At 41.6% G+C, this 24,725-nt stretch overlaps 1 protein-coding gene across 1 annotated transcript in view; it reads right to left on the bottom strand.

Moving 5' to 3' along the window:
* Nucleotides 1-24,725, bottom strand: part of ptprt (protein tyrosine phosphatase receptor type T) — a 489,779-nt gene that overhangs the window by 244,711 nt on the left and 220,343 nt on the right. The window contains exons 12-13 of the mRNA XM_061874425.1: nucleotides 17,889-18,106; nucleotides 10,898-10,999 (exon numbers count right to left, since the gene is read on the bottom strand). Coding sequence (XP_061730409.1) covers nucleotides 10,898-10,999; nucleotides 17,889-18,106 — 320 coding nt within the window. The remainder of the gene's footprint in view (nucleotides 1-10,897; nucleotides 11,000-17,888; nucleotides 18,107-24,725) is intronic.

Here is a 24,725-nt window from a genome sequence, read left to right on the forward strand (position 1 = left end):
GGTTGAAAAACACTGCCCTAGAGTTTATTTTTTTCCCCTTGTGGGCGGAGTTGCGAGGTGTGCACAGCTGCTTCCAATGTACCCTTGTCCTACTTAAGCAGCATGTTGGCAGCTGGATGGCACTCGGCGATGCCACTCCTCGGCTCTCCACGCCTGACGACTTCCATGCTTCTCGTTGTATAGCTACTTGCTATTTAAGGCCATTCCCAATGCCATCCAGCTTGGTGGGTTTTTTTTTTTGTGGTTTGCATGTATTGCAACTCCAACCCAAGTTTAGTTTAGTTTAGAACGGGGTTCGGCAACCCACGGCTCTAGAGCCGCATGCGGCTCTTTAGCGCCGTCCTAGTGGCTCTCTGGAGCTTTTTCAAAAATGTATGAAAAATGGGAAAAGATGAGGGGAAAAAATATAAAACATATATTTTTTTGTTTTATTATAGTTTCCGTAGGAGGACAAACATGACACAAACCTCCCTAAATGTTATAACGCACAATGTTTTTATTAAACATGCCTCAATGATTCGAGTATTTGGCGAGCACCGTTTTGTCCAACTATTTTTGGCGGTCCTTGAACTCACCCTAGTTTGTTTACATGTACAACTTTCTCCGACTTTCTAAGACGTGTTTTATGCCACTTCTTTTTCCGTTTCATTTTGTCCACCAAACTTTTAACATTGTGCATGAATGCACAAGGGTGAGTTTTGTTGATGTTATTGGCTTATGTGGGTTGCTAATCATATTTGGTCACCGCATGACTGCAAGCTAATCAATGCTAACATGCTATTTAGGCTAGCTATATGTACATATTGCATCATTAAGCCTCATTTGTAGCTAAATTTGAGCTCATGAAGTTTCCTTTAAGTCCTCATAACTCAATTTATATCTCATGACACACTATCTGTATGTAATATGGCTTTTAACTTTTTGCGGCTCCAGACGGATTTGTTTTTGTATTTTTGGTCCAATTTGGCTCGTTCAACATTTTGGGTTGCCGACCCCTGGTTTAGAACATAGCATGTTTTGTTTATTTCACGGTGTACATTTTGTTTTCTCTTTTGTTCACTGTTCCCTCCAGTGAGTACATGACCTACGTAAAATAACTGTTTTACTCACCGGCTATCTGCATCCTTGTGTTCCTTTCAACTGTGTTACACAGCATTGTGACATGTACATTCCCAAATCCATTGTTGTCGGAAAATGACAAACACAATAGTTCTTGTTATTGTATTCGCCACATGCTATTATTGAAAGTTAGTCCTTCCCCTTCCACAATTGTCGGCGGTCAGTGTCACACTCATTTTGTTTTGAGTGCACCGTCCGGATACTGACAGCGCACTGTATTGCGTTGTCCATGTGAATGCACTTATGCACTCAAAATAAGTGTAAGTACACAAGTGCATGAACTGAAACACAGCAAATGTTTTTGTTTACATGCTTTTGTGTACGTCGAGAATATATGGAAGCTCATCAGCCTTCTGTAATGACTTCCATCACACCAACAACAGTGTTTTTGCAACGAGGGCCAATTATTGCCTACTTTCAATAAGAGATAATTGCTGATGACCAAAACCTAATGAGGTTTGCTTTCACTTTGCACTTTGAGTCTTTCAGGTTAAAGATTGATTTCAAAGTGCTACTCCCTCCTCCAGGGAGGGAGTGGGTCTCCCAGACGAAATAAAATCTGGAAAAAGAAAATCCCCTCTGTGCTTGCTCTGTTTATGTCTACTGGCACCTATTTCATAGGATTTATCCCAGCATGAAAAGACTGCCAGTAATTAGAGTGCACACTTTCTTCTGCCAGAGAAAGACTGTAATTGTATTTGGGATAAATCAGGAGATTAGCAAAGGGATTTGACACAAACAAGCAATAAAACTACAAGAAGACTGCTAACAAGTTAACATTAAACTTGTTTGTTTGCTGTTCAAATTGACAGAAGTTGGAACTCACTAAGGCATTTTAAATTAGGATAGTGCTAGTTTAAATTAAATAATAAAAACTAAGGCTCTCAAACGATTGCAATATTTAATGAAAATCATTCTCATTTGGTCTGTAGTTAACTCCTTAGTAATTGTAATTTATCTCAAATAGAAGTTGCTTTATCTTTAATAAATTTACCTGAGACCAAGGGTCGGCAACATAAAATCAAAACGTTGAAAGAGTCATATTGGACCAAAAATACAAAAAGAAAATCTGTATGGATCCGCAAAAAATGAAAAGCCTTCGACAAGTCAAATAATGAAGATAACATGATATAAGTATTTATATTATCTATATTAGCCTACTGGGCTTCACGGTGGAAGAGGGGTTAGTGCGTCTGCCTCACAATACAAAGGTCCTGAGTAGTCCTGGGTTCGATCCCGGGCTCGGGATCTTTCTGTGTGGAGTTTGCATGTTCTCCCCGTGACTGCGTGGGTTCCTTCCGGGTACTCCGGCTTCCTCCCACTTCCAAAGACATGCGCCTGGGGATAGGTTGATTGGCAACACTAAAATTGGCCCTAGTGTGTGAATGTGAGTGTGAATGTTGTTTGTCTATCTGTGTCGGCCCTGCGGTGAGGTGGCGACTTGTCCAGGGTGTACCCCGCCTTCCCCCCGATTTTAGCATAGATAGGCACCAGCGTCCCCCGCGACCCCAAAGGGAATAAGCGGTAGAAATGGATGGATGGGATGGATATTAGCCTACTATCAAAATTACCATGTTTCACAGGTTGACAAAAATCTTCATTGACAGAAATGTTGAAATGTCATATTTATTCCACACATTTTTAAAACATTGGAAAACATTTGTAAATTGTAGGGTTCTGAGAGGGTGAGATAATTCCTCTAAATGACTGTCTTAGAATGGCCAAAAGAATAGATGTGTGTGGCCAAGTTGAAGGAAACGGCAGGCTGTCTTCTTCTAATGGATTTACAAACCCCGTTTCCATATGAGTTGGGATATTGTGTCAGATGTAAATATAAACGGAATACAATGATTTGCAAATACTTTTCAACACATATTCAATTGAATGCACTACAAAGTAAACATATTTGATGTTCAAACTCATAAACTTTATTTTTTTTGTTGCAAATAACAATTAACTTAGAATTTCATGGCTGCAACACGTACCAAAGTAGTTGGGAAAGGGCATGTTCACCACGGTTACATCACCTTTTATTTGAACAACACTCAATAAACGTTTGGGAACTGAAGAAACTAAATGTTGAAGCTTTGAAAGTGAAATTCTTTCCCAGTCTTGTTTTATGTAGCGCTTCAGTCGTTCAACAGTCCGGGGTCTCCGCTGTCATATTTTATGCTTCATAATGCGCCACACATTTTCGATGGGAGACAGGTCTGGACAGCAGGCGGGCCAGGAAAGTACCCACACTCTTTTTTTGCAAAGCCACACTGTTGTAACACATGCTGAATGTGGCTTAGCATTGTCTTGCTGAAATAAGCAGGGGCCTCCATGAAAAAGACGGCGCTAAGATGGCAGCATATGTTGTTCCAAAACCTGTATGTACCTTTCAGCATTAATGGTGCCTTCACAGATGTGTCAGTTACCCATGCCTTGGGCACTAATGCAACGCCATACCATCACAGATGCTGGCTTTTGAACTTTGTGTCGATAACAGTCTGGATGGTTCGCTTCCCCTTTTGGTCCGAATGACACAATGTTGAATATTTCGAAAAACAATTTGAAATGTGGACTCGTCAGACCACCGAACACTTTTCCACTTTGCATCAGTCCATCTTAGGTGATCTCTGGCCCAGAGAAGCCGGCGGCTTTTCTAGATGTTGATAAATTGCTTTCGCTTTGCATAGTAGAGCTTCAACTTGCACTTACAGATGTAGCGACAAACTGTATTTAGTGACATTGGTTTTCTGAAGTGTTCCTGAGCCAATGTGGTGATATCCTTTAGAGATTGATGTTGGTTTTTGATACAGTGCCGTCTGAGAGATTGAAGGTCACGGTCATTCAATGTTGGTTTCCAGGAGTGATTTCTCCAGATTCTATGACCTTTTGATTAAAATTATGGACTGTTGATGTTGAAATCCCTGAATTCCTTCCAATTGCACTTTGAGAAAGGTTGTTCTTAAACTGTTTGACTATTTGCTCACGCAGTTGTGGACAAAGGGGTGTACCTCGCCCCATCCTTTCTTGTGAAAGACTGAGCATTTTTTGGGAAGCTGTTTTATACCCAATCATGGTACCCACCTGTTCCCAATTAGCCTGCACACCTGTGGGATGTTCCAAATAAGTGTTTGATGACCATTCCTCAACTTTATCAGTATGTATTGCCACCATTCCCAACTTCTTTGTCACGTGTTGCTGGCATCAAATTCTAAAGTTAATCATTATTTGCAGAAAAAATAAAATGTTTATCAGTTTGAACATCAAATATGTTGTCTTTGTAGCATATTCAACTGAATATGGGTTGAAAATGATTTGCAAATAATTGTATTCCGTTTAAATTGACGTCTGACACGATATCCCAAACTATATGGAAACGGGGTTTGTATAACAATCTATGCAAGCTGGGTCATTTTGCTGTGGTTTGGAACAACATGGCACACGCACCACTATCTGAAATGCGGCCACTATTACATACATATAATGTGTTGTGAGACATGCAAACATAAATGTAATACACAGAGGACATAGGGAATTAAATGAGCTCAAATATAAGAGCTCAAATGAGACATAATGATGCAATATGTACATACAGCTAGCCTAAATAGCATGTTAAAATCAATTAGCTTGCAGTAATGTACTGACCAAATATGCCTGATTAGCCATTCCAACAAGTTAATAACATCAACAAAGCTCACCTTTGTGAATTCACGCACAACATCAAACGTTTGGTGAACATAATGAGACAAAGAAGGAGTGGCATAAAACACGTCTTTCTCTGGCATGGTGAAAGAAAGTTATGCATGTTAACATACATGTTGACAGAACATACCGCTTCCGGTTCCGGGTCAACGTGAATGACTGCTCGCTGACTGCTCTTGTTGCAAAAAAGCTAAGTATCGTTCTATCTGTGTGATTTTAACTGTTTTGCAGCTTTATTTACAACTTATCGAACATATTTAATAGTTCAATTTAACTTGCAAATCACCCGATCTCTGTCTCACCACTCCGCCCTCAGCTAGCTAGCTGCTAAGCTAACGAGGCTAGCGGAGAAAGGCAGCGCCGGTCTGAAGGAAGCTTCTCCCCCGCCACCGTGACCACCGCTTCCCGAAGACAGCTGGCACTCCACTCGGCGACGGAAAGTTTCTGTGAGTATGGCTTCCTGCGCTTCGTGCACTTTACTCATGGATAGGTTGGCTTTGCTAGAGAGCCGTGTCCGCCAGTTAGAGCAGTGTAATTTCGTAACTTTAGATGTTGCGGACACATCTGCTAGCGTTAGCTGTAGCGAGCTAACTAGCCCAGCTTGTAGCAGCCCTAAGCGGCCTACAAGCTACGGTGTACCGGTTGAGACGCATAATAGATTTAGCCCTTTAGCTAGTCCTACACCCCAGTCTACCGGGCATCACACTTTAGTTATAGGGGACTCCATCACCCGAAACATAAAGCTTAGCAAACCAGCCACAATTAAGTGTATTCCCGGGGGCAGAGCACCTGACATTGAAGCTAATCTTAGGGAGCTAACTCGCAACAGGTCTAGTAAACACGTACGGCAGGCTAACCGCACCACTAGTTATGCGAATATAGTAATACACGTTGGCTCCAATGACGTTAGGATGAGACAATCAGAGATTACAAAGAGAAACATAGCCAGGGCTTGTAATCTCGCCAGAAAGATGTCCAGGCATCGAGTAATTGTCTCTGGCCCCCTGCCTGGGAGAGGCAATGATGAGAGATATAGCAGATTAGTCTCTCTTAACAGGTGGCTGGATAGCTTCTGCAGACAACAGGGATTTACGTTTATTGATAATTGGCCCTCTTTCTGGGGCAAACCTGGCTTGCTGAGGAGAGACGGCCTTCACCCTAACCAGGAAGGCGCTATCCTCTTGTCTCGGAACATAGACTTCGCATTGAGCCACATTTGACTAACTGCACTAGAGCAAGCCCGGTCACAGGCAATTACAGAGCCTGCTAGCCTGGGTATGGAGTCAGTTAAGTTAGAACTAGCCAGCGCCAGGCTGGATGATCCCTGTACACATAGCAATTTTCGTAGAATAATACACAACTCACAAAATGTTTTTTCTACTGTATCTATGACTTCTTCAGAGTTAGACATGCGTTCTACTGAGGTGGCAAATTATGATGCGTTCAGTTTATCGCAGCGCCAAGTAGAAAATCTGAAAATTCCCGTCATATCAATTCCTAGATATGGTCGTAATTATTTTAAGTACACTGCGCATAATAAACGCAACATTATTAATATTGCTACTACGGATAATTTTATCAACAACTCCTTAAAACAGCCCACTACCTATAATATGGGCTTTCTAAACATCAGATCTTTGTCTCCCAAAACGTTATTAGTCAATGAGGTCATTAGAGACAACAACCTTAACGTCATCGGACTTAGCGAAACCTGGCTTAAACCAGACGACTTTTTTGCGATAAATGAGGCATCCCCTCCTAACTATACGAATGCGCATATTGCCCGTCACCTCAAAAGGGGAGGGGGTGTCGCACTAATATACAACGAAAACTTTAACTTTAGTCCTAACTTAAATAATAAATATAAATCGTTTGAGGTGCTTTCTATGAAGTCTGCCACACCTCTGCCTCTGTGCCTGGCCGTTATCTACCGCCCCCCAGGGCCTTATTCGGACTTTATTAGTGAATTCTCAGAGTTTGTTGCTGATCTAGTGACGCACGCCGATAATATAATTATAATGGAGGACTTTAATATCCATATGAATACCCCATTGGACCCACCGTGCGTGGCGCTCCAGACTATAATTGATAGCTGTGGTCTTACACAAATAATAAATGAACCGACGCATCGCAGCGGTAATACGATAGACCTAGTGCTTGTCAGAGGTATCACCGTCTCCAAAGTTATGATACTCCCGTATACTAAAGTATTGTCCGATCATTACCTTATAAAATTCGAAGTTCAGACTCATGTTCGGCAAGCTAATAATAATAATAACTGCTATAGCAGCCGCAACATTAATGCTGCCACAACGACGACTCTTGCGGACCTACTGCCCTCGGTAATGGCACCGTTCCCAAAGTATGTGGGGTCTATTGATAACCTCACTAACAACTTTAACAACGCCCTGCGCGAAACCATTGATAGTATTGCACCGCTGAAGTTAAAAAAGGTTCCAAAAAGGCGTACGCCATGGTTTACTGAAGAAACTAGAGCTCAGAAATTATTATGTAGAAAGCTGGAACGCAAATGGCGCACGACTAAACTTGAGGTGCACCATCAAGCATGGAGTGATAGTTTAATAACTTATAAACGCATGCTTACCTTAGCTAAAACTAATTATTACTCAAATCTCATCCGCATTAATAAAAACGATCCAAAATTTTTGTTTAGTACAGTAGCATCGCTAACCCAACAAGGGACTCCTTCCAGTAGCTCCACCCATTCGGCAGATGACTTTATGAAGTTCTTTAATAAGAAAATTGAACTTATTAGAAAGGAGATTAAAGACAATGCGTCCCAGCTACAACGGGGTTATAGTAACACAGATACGATTGTATATACGGCGGATACTGCAAATATCCAAAATAGTTTCTCTCGTTTTGATGAAATAACATTAGAAGGATTGTTACAACGTGTAAATGGAATAAAACAAACAACATGTTTACTTGACCCACTTCCTGGGAAACTTATCAAGGAGCTTTTTGTATTATTAGGTCCATCAGTGCTAAATGTTATAAACTTATCACTTTCCTCGGGCACTGTTCCCGTTGCATTCAAAAAAGCGGTTATTCATCCTCTCCTTAAAAGACCTAACCTCGATCCAGACCTCATGGTAAACTACCGACCGGTGTCTCACCTTCCCTTTATTTCGAAAATCCTCGAAAAAATTGTTGCAGAGCAGCTAAATGAGCACTTAGCGTTTAACAATCTATGTGAAACCTTTCAATCCGGTTTCAGGGCAAATCACTCGACTGAGACAGCCCTCGCAAAACTGACTAATGATCTATTGCTAACGATGGACTCTGATGCGTCATCTATGTTGCTGCTCCTCGATCTTAGCGCTGCTTTCGATACCGTCGATCATAATATTTTATTAGAGCGTATCAAAATACGAATTGGTATTTCAGACTCAGCCCTGTCATGGTTTAACTCTTATCTTACTGATAGGATGCAGTGCGTCTCCTATAACAGTGTGACCTCGGACTATGTTAAGGTAACGTGTGGAGTTCCCCAGGGTTCGGTCCTTGGCCCTGTACTCTTCAGCATCTACATGCTGCCGCTAGGTGACGTCATACGCAAATACGGTATTAGCTTTCACTGTTATGCTGATGACACCCAACTTTACATGCCCCTAAAGCTGACCAACACGCCGGACTGTAGTCAGTTGGAAGCGTGTCTTAATGAAATTAAACAATGGATGTCCGCTAACTTTTTGCAACTTAATGCCAAAAAAACGGAAATGCTGATTATCGGTCCTGCTAGACACCGACCTCTATTTAATAATACAACTTTAACATTTGACAACCAAATAATAAAACAAGGTGACTCTGTAAAAAATCTGGGTATTATCTTCGACCCAACTCTCTCCTTTGAGTCACACATTAAAAGCGTTACTAAAACGGCCTTCTTTCATCTCCGTAATATCGCTAAAATTCGCTCCATTTTGTCCACTAAAGACGCCGAGATCATTATCCATGCGTTTGTTACGTCTCGTCTCGATTACTGTAACGTATTATTTTCGGGTCTCCCAATGTCTAGCATTAAAAGATTACAGTTGGTACAAAATGCGGCTGCTAGACTTTTGACAAGAACAAGAAAGTTTGATCATATTACGCCTGTACTGGCTCACCTGCACTGGCTTCCTGTGCACTTAAGATGTGACTTTAAGGTTTTACTACTTACGTATAAAATACTACACGGTCTAGCTCCAGCCTATCTTGCCGATTGTATTGTACCGTATGTCCCGGCAAGAAATCTGCGTTCAAAAGACTCGGCTTATTAGTGATTCCTAGAGCTCAAAAAAAGTCTGCGGGCTATAGAGCGTTTTCCGTTCGGGCTCCAGTACTCTGGAATGCCCTCCCGGTAACAGTTCGAGATGCTACCTCAGTAGAAGCATTTAAGTCTCATCTTAAAACTCATCTGTATACTCTAGCCTTTAAATAGACCTCCTTTTTAGACCAGTTGATCTGCCGCTTCTTTTCTTTCTCCTATGTCCCCCCCTCCCTTGTGGAGGGGGTCCGGTCCGATGACCATGGATGAAGTACTGGCTGTCCAGAGTCGAGACCCAGGATGGACCGCTCGTCGGGACCCAGGATGGACCGCTCGCCTGTATCGGTTGGGGACATCTCTACGCTGCTGATCCGCTTGAGATGGTTTCCTGTGGACGGGACTCTCACTGCTGTCTTGGAGCCACTATGGATTGAACTTTCACAGTATCATGTTAGACCCGCTCGACATCCATTGCTTTCGGTCCCCTAGAGGGGGGGGGTTGCCCACATCTGAGGTCCTCTCCAAGGTTTCTCATAGTCAGCATTGTCGCTGGCGTCCCACTGAATGTGAATTCTCCCTGCCCACTGGGTGTGAGTTTTCCTTGCCCTTTTGTGGGTTCTTCCGAGGATGTTGTAGTCGTAATGATTTGTGCAGTCCTTTGAGACATTTGTGATTTGGGGCTATATAAATAAACATTGATTGATTGATTGATACTACGGTGAGTTCAAGGACCGCCAAAATTAGGAGGACAAAACGGCGCTCGCCAGATAGTCTCATCAGAGAAGCATGTTTGATACAAACAGTGGATTTCTAACAATTAGGAAGGTTTGTGTCATGTTTTTCTCCTACAGAAACCATATTAAAAGAAAAATATATTTTTTCCCCATTTAATAAATTGTTGAACAAGCTCCAGGAGCCTGTGGCTGCCTTAGACAAATCATTTGTCCAAGCTGTTAATATGCTTTGTGTATTGTCCTTATTAAATATGTTTTTTTTTTCAATATAGCATTTTTTTGGGGGGCGGTTTAGCTCGGTTGGCATAGAGCGATCGAACCTGTGCTTGAGGGTTGCAGGTTCGATTCCCGCTTCTGCCAACCTAGTCACTGCCGTTGTGTCCTTGGGCAAGACACTTTACCCACCTGCTTCCAGTGCCACCCACACTGGTTTGAATGTAACTTAGATATTGGGTTTCACTATGTAAAGCGCTTTGAGTCACTTGAGAAAAAGCGCTATATAAATATAATTCACTTCACTTCACGTCAACAGTTGAACAAAAAATGGACTCAGTCTTTTACACACATGCACACAAAATCTCAAACAAACTTTCTCCCACATGCTTAGCACTTCTGACACAGGATCACTTTGAAAAGACAACCTAAATATGTATGAAAGTTAAAAAAAAATCATACTCATAATTTTTAAGCCAATAAGAAGAATTATGACGTCAGATAGTAAATCCGATTAAACAAAAGAGCCGACACCTGATATTGAAAAAAAAAGTTAAATTATTGTTGAAGTTATTATTGTATGTATATTGCTTATAAAACATGGAAAAAATGTGACTCCGAGAAGGACACGTGGTAGAAAATGGAGAGATGGATGGAAAATAAATAATAATATATCAAATTTGTTTTTTGTCTTTTTTCCAGGACTTTAGGGATATGCTGTAAAGTATAACATTACAACATGGCTCCAAAGTCAGCATTACTTTTTTAGTTTGTTGAAAACTAACACGTTGACAGTATGCAAATTATTTTGTGTTGACGCTTGGAGGGGATTAGAAAAACGGGCAATTAGGCGGAAACAGGTTACCTGATGGGCGCTCCGCGAGACTTGGCGGGCTTGAGCAAGACGGTTATGGTTGACTCGGTCTCGTTCAGCGGCGCCTCAGACTCATACTTGGGCATCGTGGGGCTGAAGAGAAGACAGCAGGGTGTCAAATAATGTTTACTGAACAACACCAACAAAAACACAAAACATCAGTTCATAACCAAAGAGTACCGTATTTTTCGGACAATAGGGTGCACCGGATTATAAGGCGCATTAAAGGGGTCATATTATATATTTTTTTTAAATGTAAAACACTTTGTGGGGGTGTGGCCTGGGGTCCTGCAGCGAAGCGGGGTGTGACCGAACTGGCCTCGAAATCAGCGACAGGTGCGTAGATGGCCCACCTGGGCCTGGGTGTCTAATCACCTGTCGCTCTGTTAAAAGCCAGCAGCCGGGAAGAAAGAGTTGTTGGAGTTGGAGTTGGAGCTGGAGCGAGAGGGCGAGAGAGAAAGACTGTGTGCTGAAAAGCAAAATAATGGAAAACCCCAAAAATAAACCAGTGTTGCATCCTGAAACCCGGGCTCTCGTGTCAATGCTTGGTGGTCTGATGAAACCACAGGAGGGAAACGTCCACAACTTCCTTGTGGTCTACATAACATGTAATGGTAGTTTTTTGGTGAAAATGTTGCATAGATTATGTATCTTTTACATACCCAATTCAAGTCGCTTTCTGACAGTCTCTTCAGGATGCGCCGTTTTGTGGGGGGTCTTATTTACAGTACATGGCTCATCTGCGGCAACGTCTTCTACCCGTCATCTTTGTTGTAGCGGTGTAGCGTGCAAGAATGGGAGTGGACGAAGTGTCAAAAGATGGAACTAACTGTTTTAATGTCATTCAGACTTTACTTAAATCAATAACGGAGCAGCATGTCCTCATCTGTGGCTCACTCGTGCAATAACAACGCCGGAAATGTGTCCCATAAAAAAAGGTGCGCCCGGAACTCTCTAATAACTAAAGCTCAATGGGTGAATTATGTAAACCCACAACATCGGTATTTTTTAGCAGGATAAAATTTAGAACATTATGCTACTTTATATTAGAAATGGCAACAGCAGAGGATTAATTCCCCATAACAAGAAGATAGAGAAAAATAAAAGAAGCTTATTAACTACAGTGTGGCACGGACTACAAGAGAGGGCACGCGCAAATTGTAAGGACTTATGCAGATCTAAAATACAAATCAGTAGGTACCAGAAAGTGAAAAAAGTTGGTTTTACATAATATTGCGAAACAAAATGCTAAAAAGCGGATGGAGTTAGCGTCGCTCTGGTTTGTCAACAAATTGGAAGTTGCTGGCAGTCTTCAAAGTACCCCAAAGCTGCCACAAATGATTGGAGGGTGCGGGCAGAACTGTGGACACTCTTGTGATATGGATAACATCGGACTGTCTGCCCCGCAGGATGAATTTGAGGACCAGTCAGACAATTTAGAGTGAAAGACAAATTTTATTTTCACTCGCATACAAAACATTCTAACTTGGATTGTATCCCTGGATTCGAGACTCTCTCAAAGAACAGTGCGGCGAAGACACAACAAACTCCCTTCTTGTACCTCATGGACACACACCTGCTGTTTTTGTCTTTGGACTGACTGGCAAGAACACCAAGGTTGTGGAACAGAGACACACGGCAGGCTTACACACACATGCATCCACAAAAAATATATGCCACACACGAATACCCCAGCCCCTTGACTCGAATCCGTTCGGGGTGATGGACGGCGGAGCTACCGTAGCCCCCCACTCCCTCCCTTTTGTTGCAAGTCTTGAGATGTATGTTATAATATGTACTGTATATGTGCTTTGCTATGGAGTGTTTTTCCCATTCCAGTCTTGGCCCCATTCGGAGCCCAGTATAGATTGTATTTTTTTTACTCATCCTCCCCCAGTGCTTACCTTTTTCCCATTTTTTACAAGGAGCCATGTGGGGACCCATCAGCATTTCTGTACTGTAACCGTGTACACCTTGTAAACATTGTATTATGTTAGATCCACTATGGACTGGACTCTCACAATATTATGCTAAATCCACTTGACGTCCATTGCACCGGTCTCCCATCTGCGGTCCTCTCCAAGGTTTCTCATTGTCCCATTGGGTGGAGTTTTTTCTTGCCCTGATGTGGGATCTGAGCCGAGGATGTCCTTGTGGCTTGTGCAGCCCTTTGAGACACTCGTGAATTAGGGCTATGTAAGTAAACGTTGATTGAGCGATTGATTCATACACTGTTTATTTGTCTAAACTTGAACAGGTTTGGGGCTTCACGGTGGCAGAGGGGTTAGTGCGTCTGCCTCACAATACGAAGGTCCTGCAGTCCTGGGTTCAAATCCAGGCTCGGGATCTTTCTGTGTGGAGTTTGCATGTCCTCCCCGTGAATGCGTGGGTTCCCTCCGGGTACTCCGGCTTCCTCCCACTTCCAAAGACATGCACCTGGGGATAGGTTGATTGGCAACACTAAATTGACCCTAGTGTGTGAATGTGAATGTGAATGTTGTCTGTCTATCTGTGTTGGCCCTGCGATGAGGTGGCGACTTGTCCAGGGTGTACCCCGCCTTCCGCCCGATTGCAGCTGAGATAGGCACCAGCGCCCCCCGCGACCCCAAAAGGGCATAAGCGGTAGAAGATGGATGGATGAACAGGTTTGTGCTGAAAATCCAATATCCCCTCTGCGATTAATAAAATACTATCTAATCTAATGTAGATAATAAATCTACTAATAGGTAGCACTTTGCGGTCCTTACACACACATACCATAAAAATACTTGTATGTTGAAGCACAGCACGTCTGACTACGGTAGCCGTAATGCACCAACAATCCATCATTCAGCTTCATAGCTTACCAAAGTCGTACTGAAACATTTTGACAGATTTTTGAGCGCCGTGTGTAATGTTCTGTATTCTCAATGGAACATTTAACGTTTTGGTGTTGTTTACTGGCGTCATCTTGCAGTCTACACTTATCTCTTATGTGTGACTGCCATCTACTGGTCACAATTATCATTACACCATGTACCCAATAAAATAGCACCGAGGTCGGTAAACGCAACCAGAATTATTCCGTACTTTAGGTGCACCAGGTTATAAGGCGCACTGTTGATTTTTGACAAAACGAAAGGAATTTAAGTGTGCCTTACAGTCCGAAAAATATGTTACAGTGAAAGGCAGTCTGGAGGACATAAATAGTAACACTCATGATTGTTATTGTATCATTATTCAGTCCCAAATCCTAATATTGTGCTTTTACAAGACTGATTCTCGTGGAGGTTGAATTCCGACAGATTCAATCAAGCTTTTCTTTTCTTGATAATTTATAAATGTCCGTCATGTTATCACCTTGAAGGTCGCCAACGTGCGAATTTGACCAAAACATCCACATTTTCCCCACATTGCTTTGGCATTTAAGTAATTAACACTCCTCCCTTTCTGGCACAGTGCATCTATCACCTTTCATTGGAAGCTCTTTATCTTTGGAGTCCTGAGAGAGATCCACAAGATTGGCCATGGCGTGACATTTCGAGCGAGGCGTCTGCGTTACACGCCAGAATTAAACTTTTTTTTTTTCTTCTTTTGTTACTTCCTGTGTCTTGGCAACATATAGGAGAGGATTATAGAGGAATTGAGGTCCGCAGGAAAGGTCAGGCATGAGATACATCAACGTCAATAACACACAGCTTAGACTGGGGAGCACGCAGTCCAATCAGAAATCAAGCTAGAAGTGTAACAGTACGCCATAATCAGGGTCTGGTGCGTATTTCGGTTTTAAGGTTGAGGTATGGTTAATTTCTTCATAGTAAGGGGAAAACATGCAAAATATGGATTTGCTTAGCTCTTGTGCATTCAGCTTTAATTTTTATAGCATGAAAAACTGCTCGAAGTTAGATCAATTATGACATAACTGCCACTGTTATTTTTTAGTCAGCTGTATCACAAGGTTGTCAGATTTTGAATAATCAGTATTAACTAAATTGTATTCATTTTTATTTTTGTCAATTGCTTTTAATTTTTAATGAGCGAAGAGATGAGGGCTAAATTGGGGCCCTTGGCTGATTTTTTTTTTGAGCCCAACCACCTACCATACAACATTCTTTCACATTTTGCAAAATATTATCTTCTTATTAGGGGGTACATACCAGAAATTGATTGAGAAGTGCTGCATTAGCCAAAGGCTGGGCTAAAAACACTATGTTTACATGCGCTAAATTAGTCCGATTTGTCAAATAGTTATGTTTTTTTGTATTTTCACACCTACGTGTGAAGTCCACATGTCCATGCACACTCTCAAATGTGACTATTGTTCATACGCCATGTGCCTCCTGTACACTTGGGGAGCACTCATTTCATTTTAGCTCAAATAATTGAATTACTTTTCTGGGTTAACCTATGGCGTCAAACAAGCCACCTGCAGATCCTTATAACTTGTTTTTAGTGTTATTAGTTGTAATATTGGCACAAATTACAAATACTACGTCTCTATTGGCTATGTTAATGTTAAAAAGCAGACAGTATCAATAAATTACTTTGGAGTGACGCTATTACTTTAACATGTTCTACCTACATTTCTGTTAAAATGTAAAAATCACTTATTTGTCTGTTGTTTGCATAATTTCCCTACGTTTTGGGTGATACCACAAGTTCTGGTATCAGTCCAGTACCCAGTAGTTACAGGGTCATATATTGGTCATACTTACATGTTTATGTGTGTTATGGCTATGAGGTTTTTTTCCTTGCCCTCAGTCTATACCCCCTCTCCAGGGGCCCAGGCTTGGACTGAATTTTTTTTCTCACTCTTTTTACCAGCGATGTCATGACATGACGACAACGTGCCAATATGTCCGCAAAAAAAGAAAAGTACAGGTATTTTTCAGAAGCAGTATTGTACCGATTTTAATTCATTAGTACCACGGTACGATTATGACAAAAATCATGAAAAAAAAAAACTTTGAAATGTCTCAAAGTTCATTCAAAAGGCTCTGTGGGTTGATGGAAGGAGTTTTAAATCCGAAGAAAAAGGCACTTTTTGCCCCGACTGCTATCCAGAGAAAGGTTGCTATTGTTGTGAACTATCGTGCTCGTTGTTGCGGAAAGTGAATCAGTTGGCTTGCTCAAAATGCAGCGTGAAAACGTTTATGTATACGCTTTATTATTCGCCTTTAATATACCTGATTCATTATCTTTCATCTCATTCGTATTTTGTTTGGAAGGCCAAAATTAAACCGGCACTTTACATTCCCTTACCTACCTTCTTAAATAAAACTTAGTTTCATTTTTCTACCATCGATGGACTTCAAAATGTTCTGTTCTTTTAATTTGTGAACCAACTACACATTCTCCTCTTTATTTACAGGTTTTGCTGACTTTTCATTGAATGGTCTCTGCTTCCGGGTTGTATCCCACACGTTGAGACTGGCACATGCGTGATACAAAGGGTCCTCGCTGGACGCACAGAATTACATTATCCAGGTGTGTTAGTCCGACTTTACAAAAACTGAAAAAGATGGGATTGTGAGTGAGTTGTAGGAGGCTTAAACAGAGCCAAACTATTCAAGAAATGGGACTATATTAGTGCATGGTTAGTACTGACTGTTATTTGTTGGTTTTTGGGCTCTGCGTTTTTCTGTGTGGAGTTTGTGTGAAGTGAATTATATTTATATAGCGCTTTTCTCTAGTGATTTAAAGCGCTTTACATGGTGAAACCCATTATCTAAGTTACATTTTTAAACCAGTGAGGTTGGCACTGGGAGAAGGTGGGTAAAGTGTCTTGTCCAATTACACAACAGCTGTGACGAAGATGGCAGAAGTCGGGATTGAACCTTGGACCCTCAGGTTGCTGGCACAGCCGCTCTACCAACCGAGCTACGATGCTGAGTTTGCATGCTCTCCCTGTGACTGCGTGGGTTCCTTACGGGTACTCCGGCTTTCTCCCACTGCCAAAAACATGCACCTGGGGATAGGTTGATTGACAACACTAAATTGGCCCTAGTGTGTGAATGTGAGTGTGAATGTTGTCTATCTATCTGTGTTGACCCTGTGATGAGATGGCGACTTGTCCAGGGTGTACAACGCCTTCTGCCCGAGTGAGGCTGGGATCGCCTCCAGCAGCCCCGCAACCCTGGTAAAAAATGGATGGATGGATGGATGTTTTTGCTAGACGCCTGACTTCCTGTCCTTCAATACTTAAAGTTAAGTTAAAGTCCCAACGACTGTCAAACACACACTGGGTGTGGTGAAATGTGTCCTCTGCATTTGACCCATCCCCATGGTCACCCCCTGGGAGGTGAAGGGAGCAATGAGCAGCAGAGTGTGCCACGCTCAGGAATCATTTGGGGATTCATCCCCCAATTCCAACACTGGATGCTGAGTGCCAAGCAGGGAGGCAATGGGTACCATTTTTTGTAGTCTTTGGTATGACCCAGAACTCTCGACCTCCCAGTCTCAGTCACAAGGCCAATGAGCTGGTTATAGTGTGGGAAAATAGTACGCATTTGTATTGAATACAATTTTTCGTACTGAAAGATCTGATTATGAATGAAAGCAGCATTGGTCATTTGACTTAAAGTGGAGCAGTAGTTGGTGCTCTTGATAGAATTGGGGGAAAAAAATCCTCTCTTTGCATGATAAGACACAATTGGCATCCATTTTAGCATTTAAAAGCTCCATTGTGAGGCACGGCGGACATTCACAGCATTGTGTTGATCCAGCTAAGTAAAGAAAGGATTCGTTTCCACACTGGAGGAGCTTTTGTGAGCTCTGCTTTCAAACTTTATCGCTCTCTTTTCTCATGGTGACATTTGGGAGGCGGCTGGCTGGAACGTAAAAAGTCATCTAGAAATGGACTCTGATAGAGAAAACAAAAACAATCAACAGAAGGAATGACACAACCTGAGGTCAGCAACACACACACACAAAAAAAAAGACTTGTGAGCTGCTATGAAGGTGAATGGAAATAAATGTCAGCGTCAAACAGAACCATGGAGACTTGGAGGTCTTCTTACCTGCTATCTTGGTAGTGATGCGCGTGGTGACAGGTGGGCCGGCGCCTTTGTTGGTGGAGGCTTTGAGCGTGAAGAAGTAGGTAGTCCCCGGGTAGAGAGCCACAAACAGGTGATGGGTCTCGTTGGTGGGCTTGGTCACCTTCCCCCATTGGGTGGTTAGATCTGCGCTGGGGTCCAACGAGCTCAGACCTTTGTAAGTAATCTGGAAAACAACAGGACACACTTAGTACACAATAGGGTTGTACGGTATACCGGTTTCAGTAGAGTGCCGCGATACTATTGAATCATATTCAGTACTATACCGCCTCTACAAAAGGACCGGTCCACCACCCTCCCGCGCCCCCGTCACGTCGTGTCATTGCTGGTTTAGGAGAAGACGAGCATGTTCGGCAGCACACAAACACGGAGTACTTGCAAGCAGACAAAGTGTGTAGACAGAAAAGGGAGAACGCACGCATTTTGGCTTAAAACTATCAATAAAGGTGAAGATATGACACTGAAACACCCTCAGGAAGAGGTGCTTTAAGACATGGCTAGCTAGCCAAAGTTCAGCCGCAGTCGGCAGTGTTTTAGTAACTTCTAAATCACTAATCCTGTTCTCCATGGCGACCAGTAAAGTAGGTTTCTTACTAGTATCATCCCTGCAGGACGAGGAATAGCTTAACATACTTCACTACACACCAAAGCTTACCGGCGTCAAAATGTAAACAAACTTCATTGGTGGATTACACCTAATATCCACTGAAATGATACCAACGCAGTGGAGCAAACAGTATCCAGTCAAGTTCATCTACACCAGACTCTGTCATCCATGTCTTTATGGATGTTGCGACCTGCTGCTCAGATCTACACTCTTTATTTTTCCATTTTGTATATTTCTCCGACTCCTTATTTCCTGTTTGCTTTGTCACCATGGTCACTCATCATTCCACCTGCTAGTCTCGCCCCGCACACCTGCTACTAATTATCACCCTCCTATTTAAGCCAGTCTTCTCTGTTCATTTGGTCTGGGTTCATAGTTTGCTCTCACGCAACTGTACGGCTGGTTTTTGATCGTTTGCTTTCAAGCAATTATTTATATTCTCGCTAGCTTCTCACGCTAAGCCACTTGTTTTTTCCAGTTTACATACTGATGATTTGTTTTCTCTTTTGTGCCAACGTGCCATTTTAATTTGTCTATTTTTACTTCCTAATTTTCATACTAGCGTTTTTGGTTTGCCTTTTATTAGCTCCAGTATTTCTGTTCAGAGCTCCCTTTTCGTTAAATAAATATTTTACGATCCTACCTTTGTTGTGTTCACGTCAACGCATCCTCGAGGGAATCCAACCCGGCACCACAATGCCCACCAGTCCTTACAATGGACCTTACTTTGTGCACTAGTGCACAGTCATCTTAGAAGAGGAAGGGGCCCGCTCCAAACTGTTCCCACAAGGTTGGGAGCATGGAATTGTCCAAAATGTTTTGGTATCCTGGAACATCTACAGTGGGGCAAAAAAGTATTTAGTCAGCCACCGATTGGCAAGTTCTCCCACTTAAAATGACGACGGAGGTCTGTAATTTTCATCATAGGTACACTTCAACTGTGAGAGACAGAATGTGGAAAATAAATCCAGGAATTCACATTGTAGGAATTTTAAATAATTTATTTGTAAATTATGATGGAAAATAAGTATTTGGTCAACCATTCAAAGCTCTCACTGATGGAAGTAGGTTTTGGCTTAAAATCTCACGATACATGGCCCCATTCATTCTTTCCTTAACACGGATCAATCGTCCTGTCCCCATAGCAGAAAAACAGCCCCAAAGCATGATGTTTCCACCCCCATGCTTCACAGTAGGTATGGTGTTCTTGGGATGCAACTCAGTATTTTTCTTCCTCCAAACACGACAAGTTGAGTTTATACCAAAATGGATACATAGATGATACAGCAAAGGATTGTGAGAATGTCATGAGGTCAGATGAAACCGAAATAGAACTTTTTGGTATAAACTCAACTTGTCGTGTTTGGAGGAAGAAGAATACTGAGTTGCATCCCAAGAACACCATAACTACTGTGAAGCATGGGGGTGGAAACATCATGCTTTGGGGCTGTTTTTCTGCTAAGGGGACAGGACGATTGATCCGTGTTAAGGAAAGAATGAATGGGGCCATGTATCGTGAGATTTTCAGCCAAAACCTCCTTCCATCAGTGAAAGCTTTGAATGGTTGACCAAATACTTATTTCCCACCATAATTTACAAATAAATTCTTTAAAATTCCTACAATGTGAATTCCTGGATTTTTTTTTCACATTCTGTCTCTCACAGTTGAAGTGTACCTATGACGAAAATTACAGACCTCTGTCATCATTTTAAGTGGGAGAACTTGCACAATCGGTGGCTGACTAAATACTTTTTTGCCCCACTGTATGTGTAGGTTTTAAACTCGACTGCTGTGTAGCAACTTCTAGAAGATTCAAATTCATGCATCAACAATCAACAATCGACCTAATTGTTGTTTGAAGTTATCCTCGCTTTCCAAATCGACTGTGGGCCACAAACGCTGCAGACACATTTCACTAAAGTGTCTGTCAAAAGAACTGTCAATTTGCACCGCCATATTGCCACAGGCTAGATTCCAGTCGATGAACCCCTCGCCAAACACACACACACACGCACGCACGCACGCACACACTGTGGCATCAATGGTGATGACAGTATTGATGGACGAGTGGAAACACGCTAATAGTTCCAACCCAAACACTTTAACGCTTCCTTGTGTGCGTTTGTGTGCACCAACTGCTCAAAGTCAGCCTGTAGGTCAGGAAACGGTGAGTGCAGATGCAAGGTGACAACACGGTGAAAAGCAAACAACATGAGTCATTTGAAATATTTCCCACTGCACCCTCTGCAACCTTCACAATGTTTACTTGACTTGTGTGGGGAAAAAATAAGAATGTTTTCACCGTGACTGACTTCATGAGCTGGGAAGGTGCTGCTGTATGTTTATTGTTGTCTTTGGTCCTAGTATTTTGACTATTGTGTTCCCTTACATGAGCATTATTATATTTCATTGCATGCCATTACAGTTGGTTGTGTACTGGTTTGAGTTGTTTATATCAGGCCTGGGCAATTATTTTGACTCGGGGGCCACATTTAAAGAAAATAATGTGTCTGGGGGTCGGTATTTCTATTTTTAGGAACACTAATACAAAACCTCACAATAATGTCTGATTGAATGCTAAAAACGTTATGACAGACCGCCCTAAAAAACATTATGGAATTGTACATTTTTCTATGAAGGATAAAACACTGAATATTGACTAAAAATGAACATCACACCCACTTTCGATTGACACATTTTACAATCAAGTGAAACGCAACAAAAATGCAACAAACAGTGAAATATGAACACGAAGGGTACAAAATAAACACACCTACAATTTGATATATCAAATACATCACTAAGCTTTAGAACTTGGTTGTGAAAATCTCCTTCCGTGTCTGTGGAAACGCTCCCCACCCACACTGCTTGGTGCCTCGTCTGAGCTGCTGTGACTTACTTGACTATAGTAACTAATTAGATGACCATAGTAACTAATTAGATGACCATAGTGACTAATTAGATGACCATAGTAACTGATTAGAGTACCATAGTAACTGGTATATCATCCAAAAGCGCAGATTCCAACGATTGAAATACTTTGTATAGTTCAAGACTTACAGTCGTTAGAAAACATCACTGCACATCATAATGGCAGCTACACTTTCCATCTTAAAGATCTAAAAAAATTATTTGGGAATGTCCGACGGGCCAGATTGAAAAGCACAACGGGCCGCATGTGGCCCCGGGCCTTAATTTGCCCAGGTCTGGTTTATATTAAGGACTATCAAATATGAACGTTTGTACAATTCAATTGTACTATCGCTTAGTGGCCTTGTGGTTAGGGTGTCCGCGCTGATATCGGTAGGTCATGAGTTCAAACCCCGGCCAAGTCATACCAAAGACTATAAAAATGGGACCCATTACCTCCCTGCTTGGCCCTCAGCATCAAGGGTTGGAATTGGGGGTTAAATCACCAAAATGATTCCCGAGCGCGGCCACCACTGCTGCTCACTGCTCCCCAAAAAAAACATATATAAGTCGCACTGAAGTATAAGTCACATTTTTGGGGGAAATGTATTTGATAAAACCCAACACAAAGAATATAAATTTGAAAGGCAATTTAAAATAAATAAAGAATAGTGAACAACAGGCTAGATAAGTTTACGTTAAATGACGCATAAATAACCAACTGAGAAGGTGCCTGGTATGTTAACGTAACATATTATGGTAAGAGTCATTCAAATAACTATAACATATAGAACATGCTATACGTTTACCAAACAATCTGTCACTCCTAATCGCTAAATCCCATGAAATCTTATACGTCTAGTCTCTTACGTGAATGAGCTAAATAATATTATTTGATATTTTACGGTAACGTGTTAATAATTTCACACATAAGTCGCTCCTGAGTATAAGTCGCACCCACGGCCAAACTATGAAAAAAACTGCGACTTGTAGCCAGAAAAATACGGTAATTTGCATGTTAATGAGCAACTAATAAATGGTGAATATGTTCCCCATACTAAAGTTTTACCAATATTTATTTTTTCTAGCCATTTTATGTTGAACATGCTTAATTTAAGCCACAAAAATATGTAGAAAATGCTTTATTTTCTATTTTGAGCTAAGTTTATCATGTATTAAGAACATTGTCATGTTCTTCATCATTTTATTGAATTTGTGTTGGGTGTCTTTTCTATTATTTCTAAATAGCAATATTGTAGTTTTCTTTAAAGGCCTACTGAAACCCACTACTACCCACCACGCAATCTGATAGTTTATATATCAATGATGAAATATTAACATTGCAACACATTCCAATACGGCCTTTTTAGTTTACTAAATTGCAATTTTAAATTTCCCGCGAGTTTCTTGTTGAAAACGTCGCGGAATGATGATGTGTACGCAAGACATCACGGACTGTAAGGAAATATTAGCGCTGCACCAAACACGGCTAAAAGTCGTCTCTGTTCATGGCGTAATTACACAGTACTTTGGACATCTGTGTTGTCGAAAGTTTTGCAATTTGTTCATTTAATAATGTACACTATAAAGAACAATGCTGTTGGTGGAAAGCGGTGGATTGCAGCTGTCTTTAGCACCAAGACACAGCCGGTGTTTCTTTGTTTGTTGTGAAGCAGAGCGGTCAAGCGAACATGTTTTCTCTACGTCAACCAGCATGTTTTTGGATGGGGAAATTGTGATATATATATCTTACCGGAGAAATCATTGGATTATTCGTCGTCCTGCAGCAGCTGTTTAGAAGGCAGCCACCCGACCTCGAGGTATGTCTTTACAATCTTTAAAAGCTCACTAAAACACTATTAAAACAATAAGCAGATAAGGGATCTTCCAGAATTATCCCAGTAAATGTGTTTAATTACATCTGAAACGCTCACACAGCCGCCGCCCAGAGCCGTCGCTTTTTTTTTTTCTAGTCCTTCACTATCAATATCCTAATTCACAAATCTTTCATCCTCGCTCAAATTAATGGGGAAATTGTCGCTTTCTCGGTCCAAATTGCTCTTACTGCTGGTGGCTCCAATTAAAAACAATGTGAATATGTGTGGAGCCCTGCAACTCTTCTGGTAAAGGCAGGGCTTTTCTATTAGCGACCAAAAGTTGCAAACTTTATCGTCAATGTTCTCTACTAAATACTTTCAGCAAAGATATGGCAATATCGCGAAATGACTAAGTATGACACATAAAATGGACCTGCTATCCCCGTTTAAATAAGAAAATCTCATTTCAGTAGGCCTTTAAATTGAATAATAGTTTGTTGGTTTTTGTATTCAATCCAACCGCCATTTTCCTTTGTTCATTTCTAATAGGAGTACCTAATGTTGTGGCTGCTGTGCACCTCCATGGTGTCAAATAAAATAAACTGTCCATATGATGTGGATTAACACCAGATGACATTTTCAAAAGTCATCATCTGCATTGTGCGGCTGTTTGCTAGCAGAGTGAAGGCCGTGACAAGAGGTCACGAGGTCCGTCCGGGCCTGAATGGATATTCCATCTAAGTGACTCCAAATGCGAGCGCACACGGACAGTAAAACATCTTTTTTTTTTTTCATCTTTTTTTTCTTGGCATTTAACTCCCCCGCGACAAAATACGTGAACTCCTCTCACATTGAGCCACCCGGGACAAAACCTTTGGCCAATAAAACATCGCTCTGCGACGGCACCAAAAGCGGCGCTGCAGAAACAGACGCTGGCCCGCCCACTCAGCGAAGCGATCAATAACCATTTACAAAGGCTGGATTGAAAGGCTGTACAATAAAATATTATCTATTTTATCCACGCCTCGCACATCTTCGGGAATCTCTCAGTGCTTTTATGCTCAACGTTATTGACCAAGCTTCTCTATCTAAACCTCTCGCCCGATCAATCTTCATAACTTGGCCTCTATGGTTGAGAGACTCGAGGCACACAAGCTTTTGTAAAAAAAAAAACATTTCATCTGCACTCCCGACAATTTCTGTAGAAAAAAATCAATAGCTTGAATGTTTTTTTTAATGAGCTGAATGTTTTGCAAGTTGGAATTACTAGAAATCACTTGATATTTCACGCCCCTTTTCTCTCAAGCCGCATGCGAGTCTTTAGCACCGCCCTGGCGGCTCCCTGGAGCATTTTTAAAAAAGGATTGAAAATTAAAAAAGATGGAGGAAAAAATATATATTTTTTGATTTTGTATGTTTTTTTGTTTGAGGACAAACATGACACAAACCT

This window comes from Nerophis ophidion, linkage group LG16 (genome assembly GCF_033978795.1).
Source record: "Nerophis ophidion isolate RoL-2023_Sa linkage group LG16, RoL_Noph_v1.0, whole genome shotgun sequence".
Taxonomy (NCBI): Eukaryota; Metazoa; Chordata; class Actinopteri; order Syngnathiformes; family Syngnathidae; genus Nerophis; species Nerophis ophidion.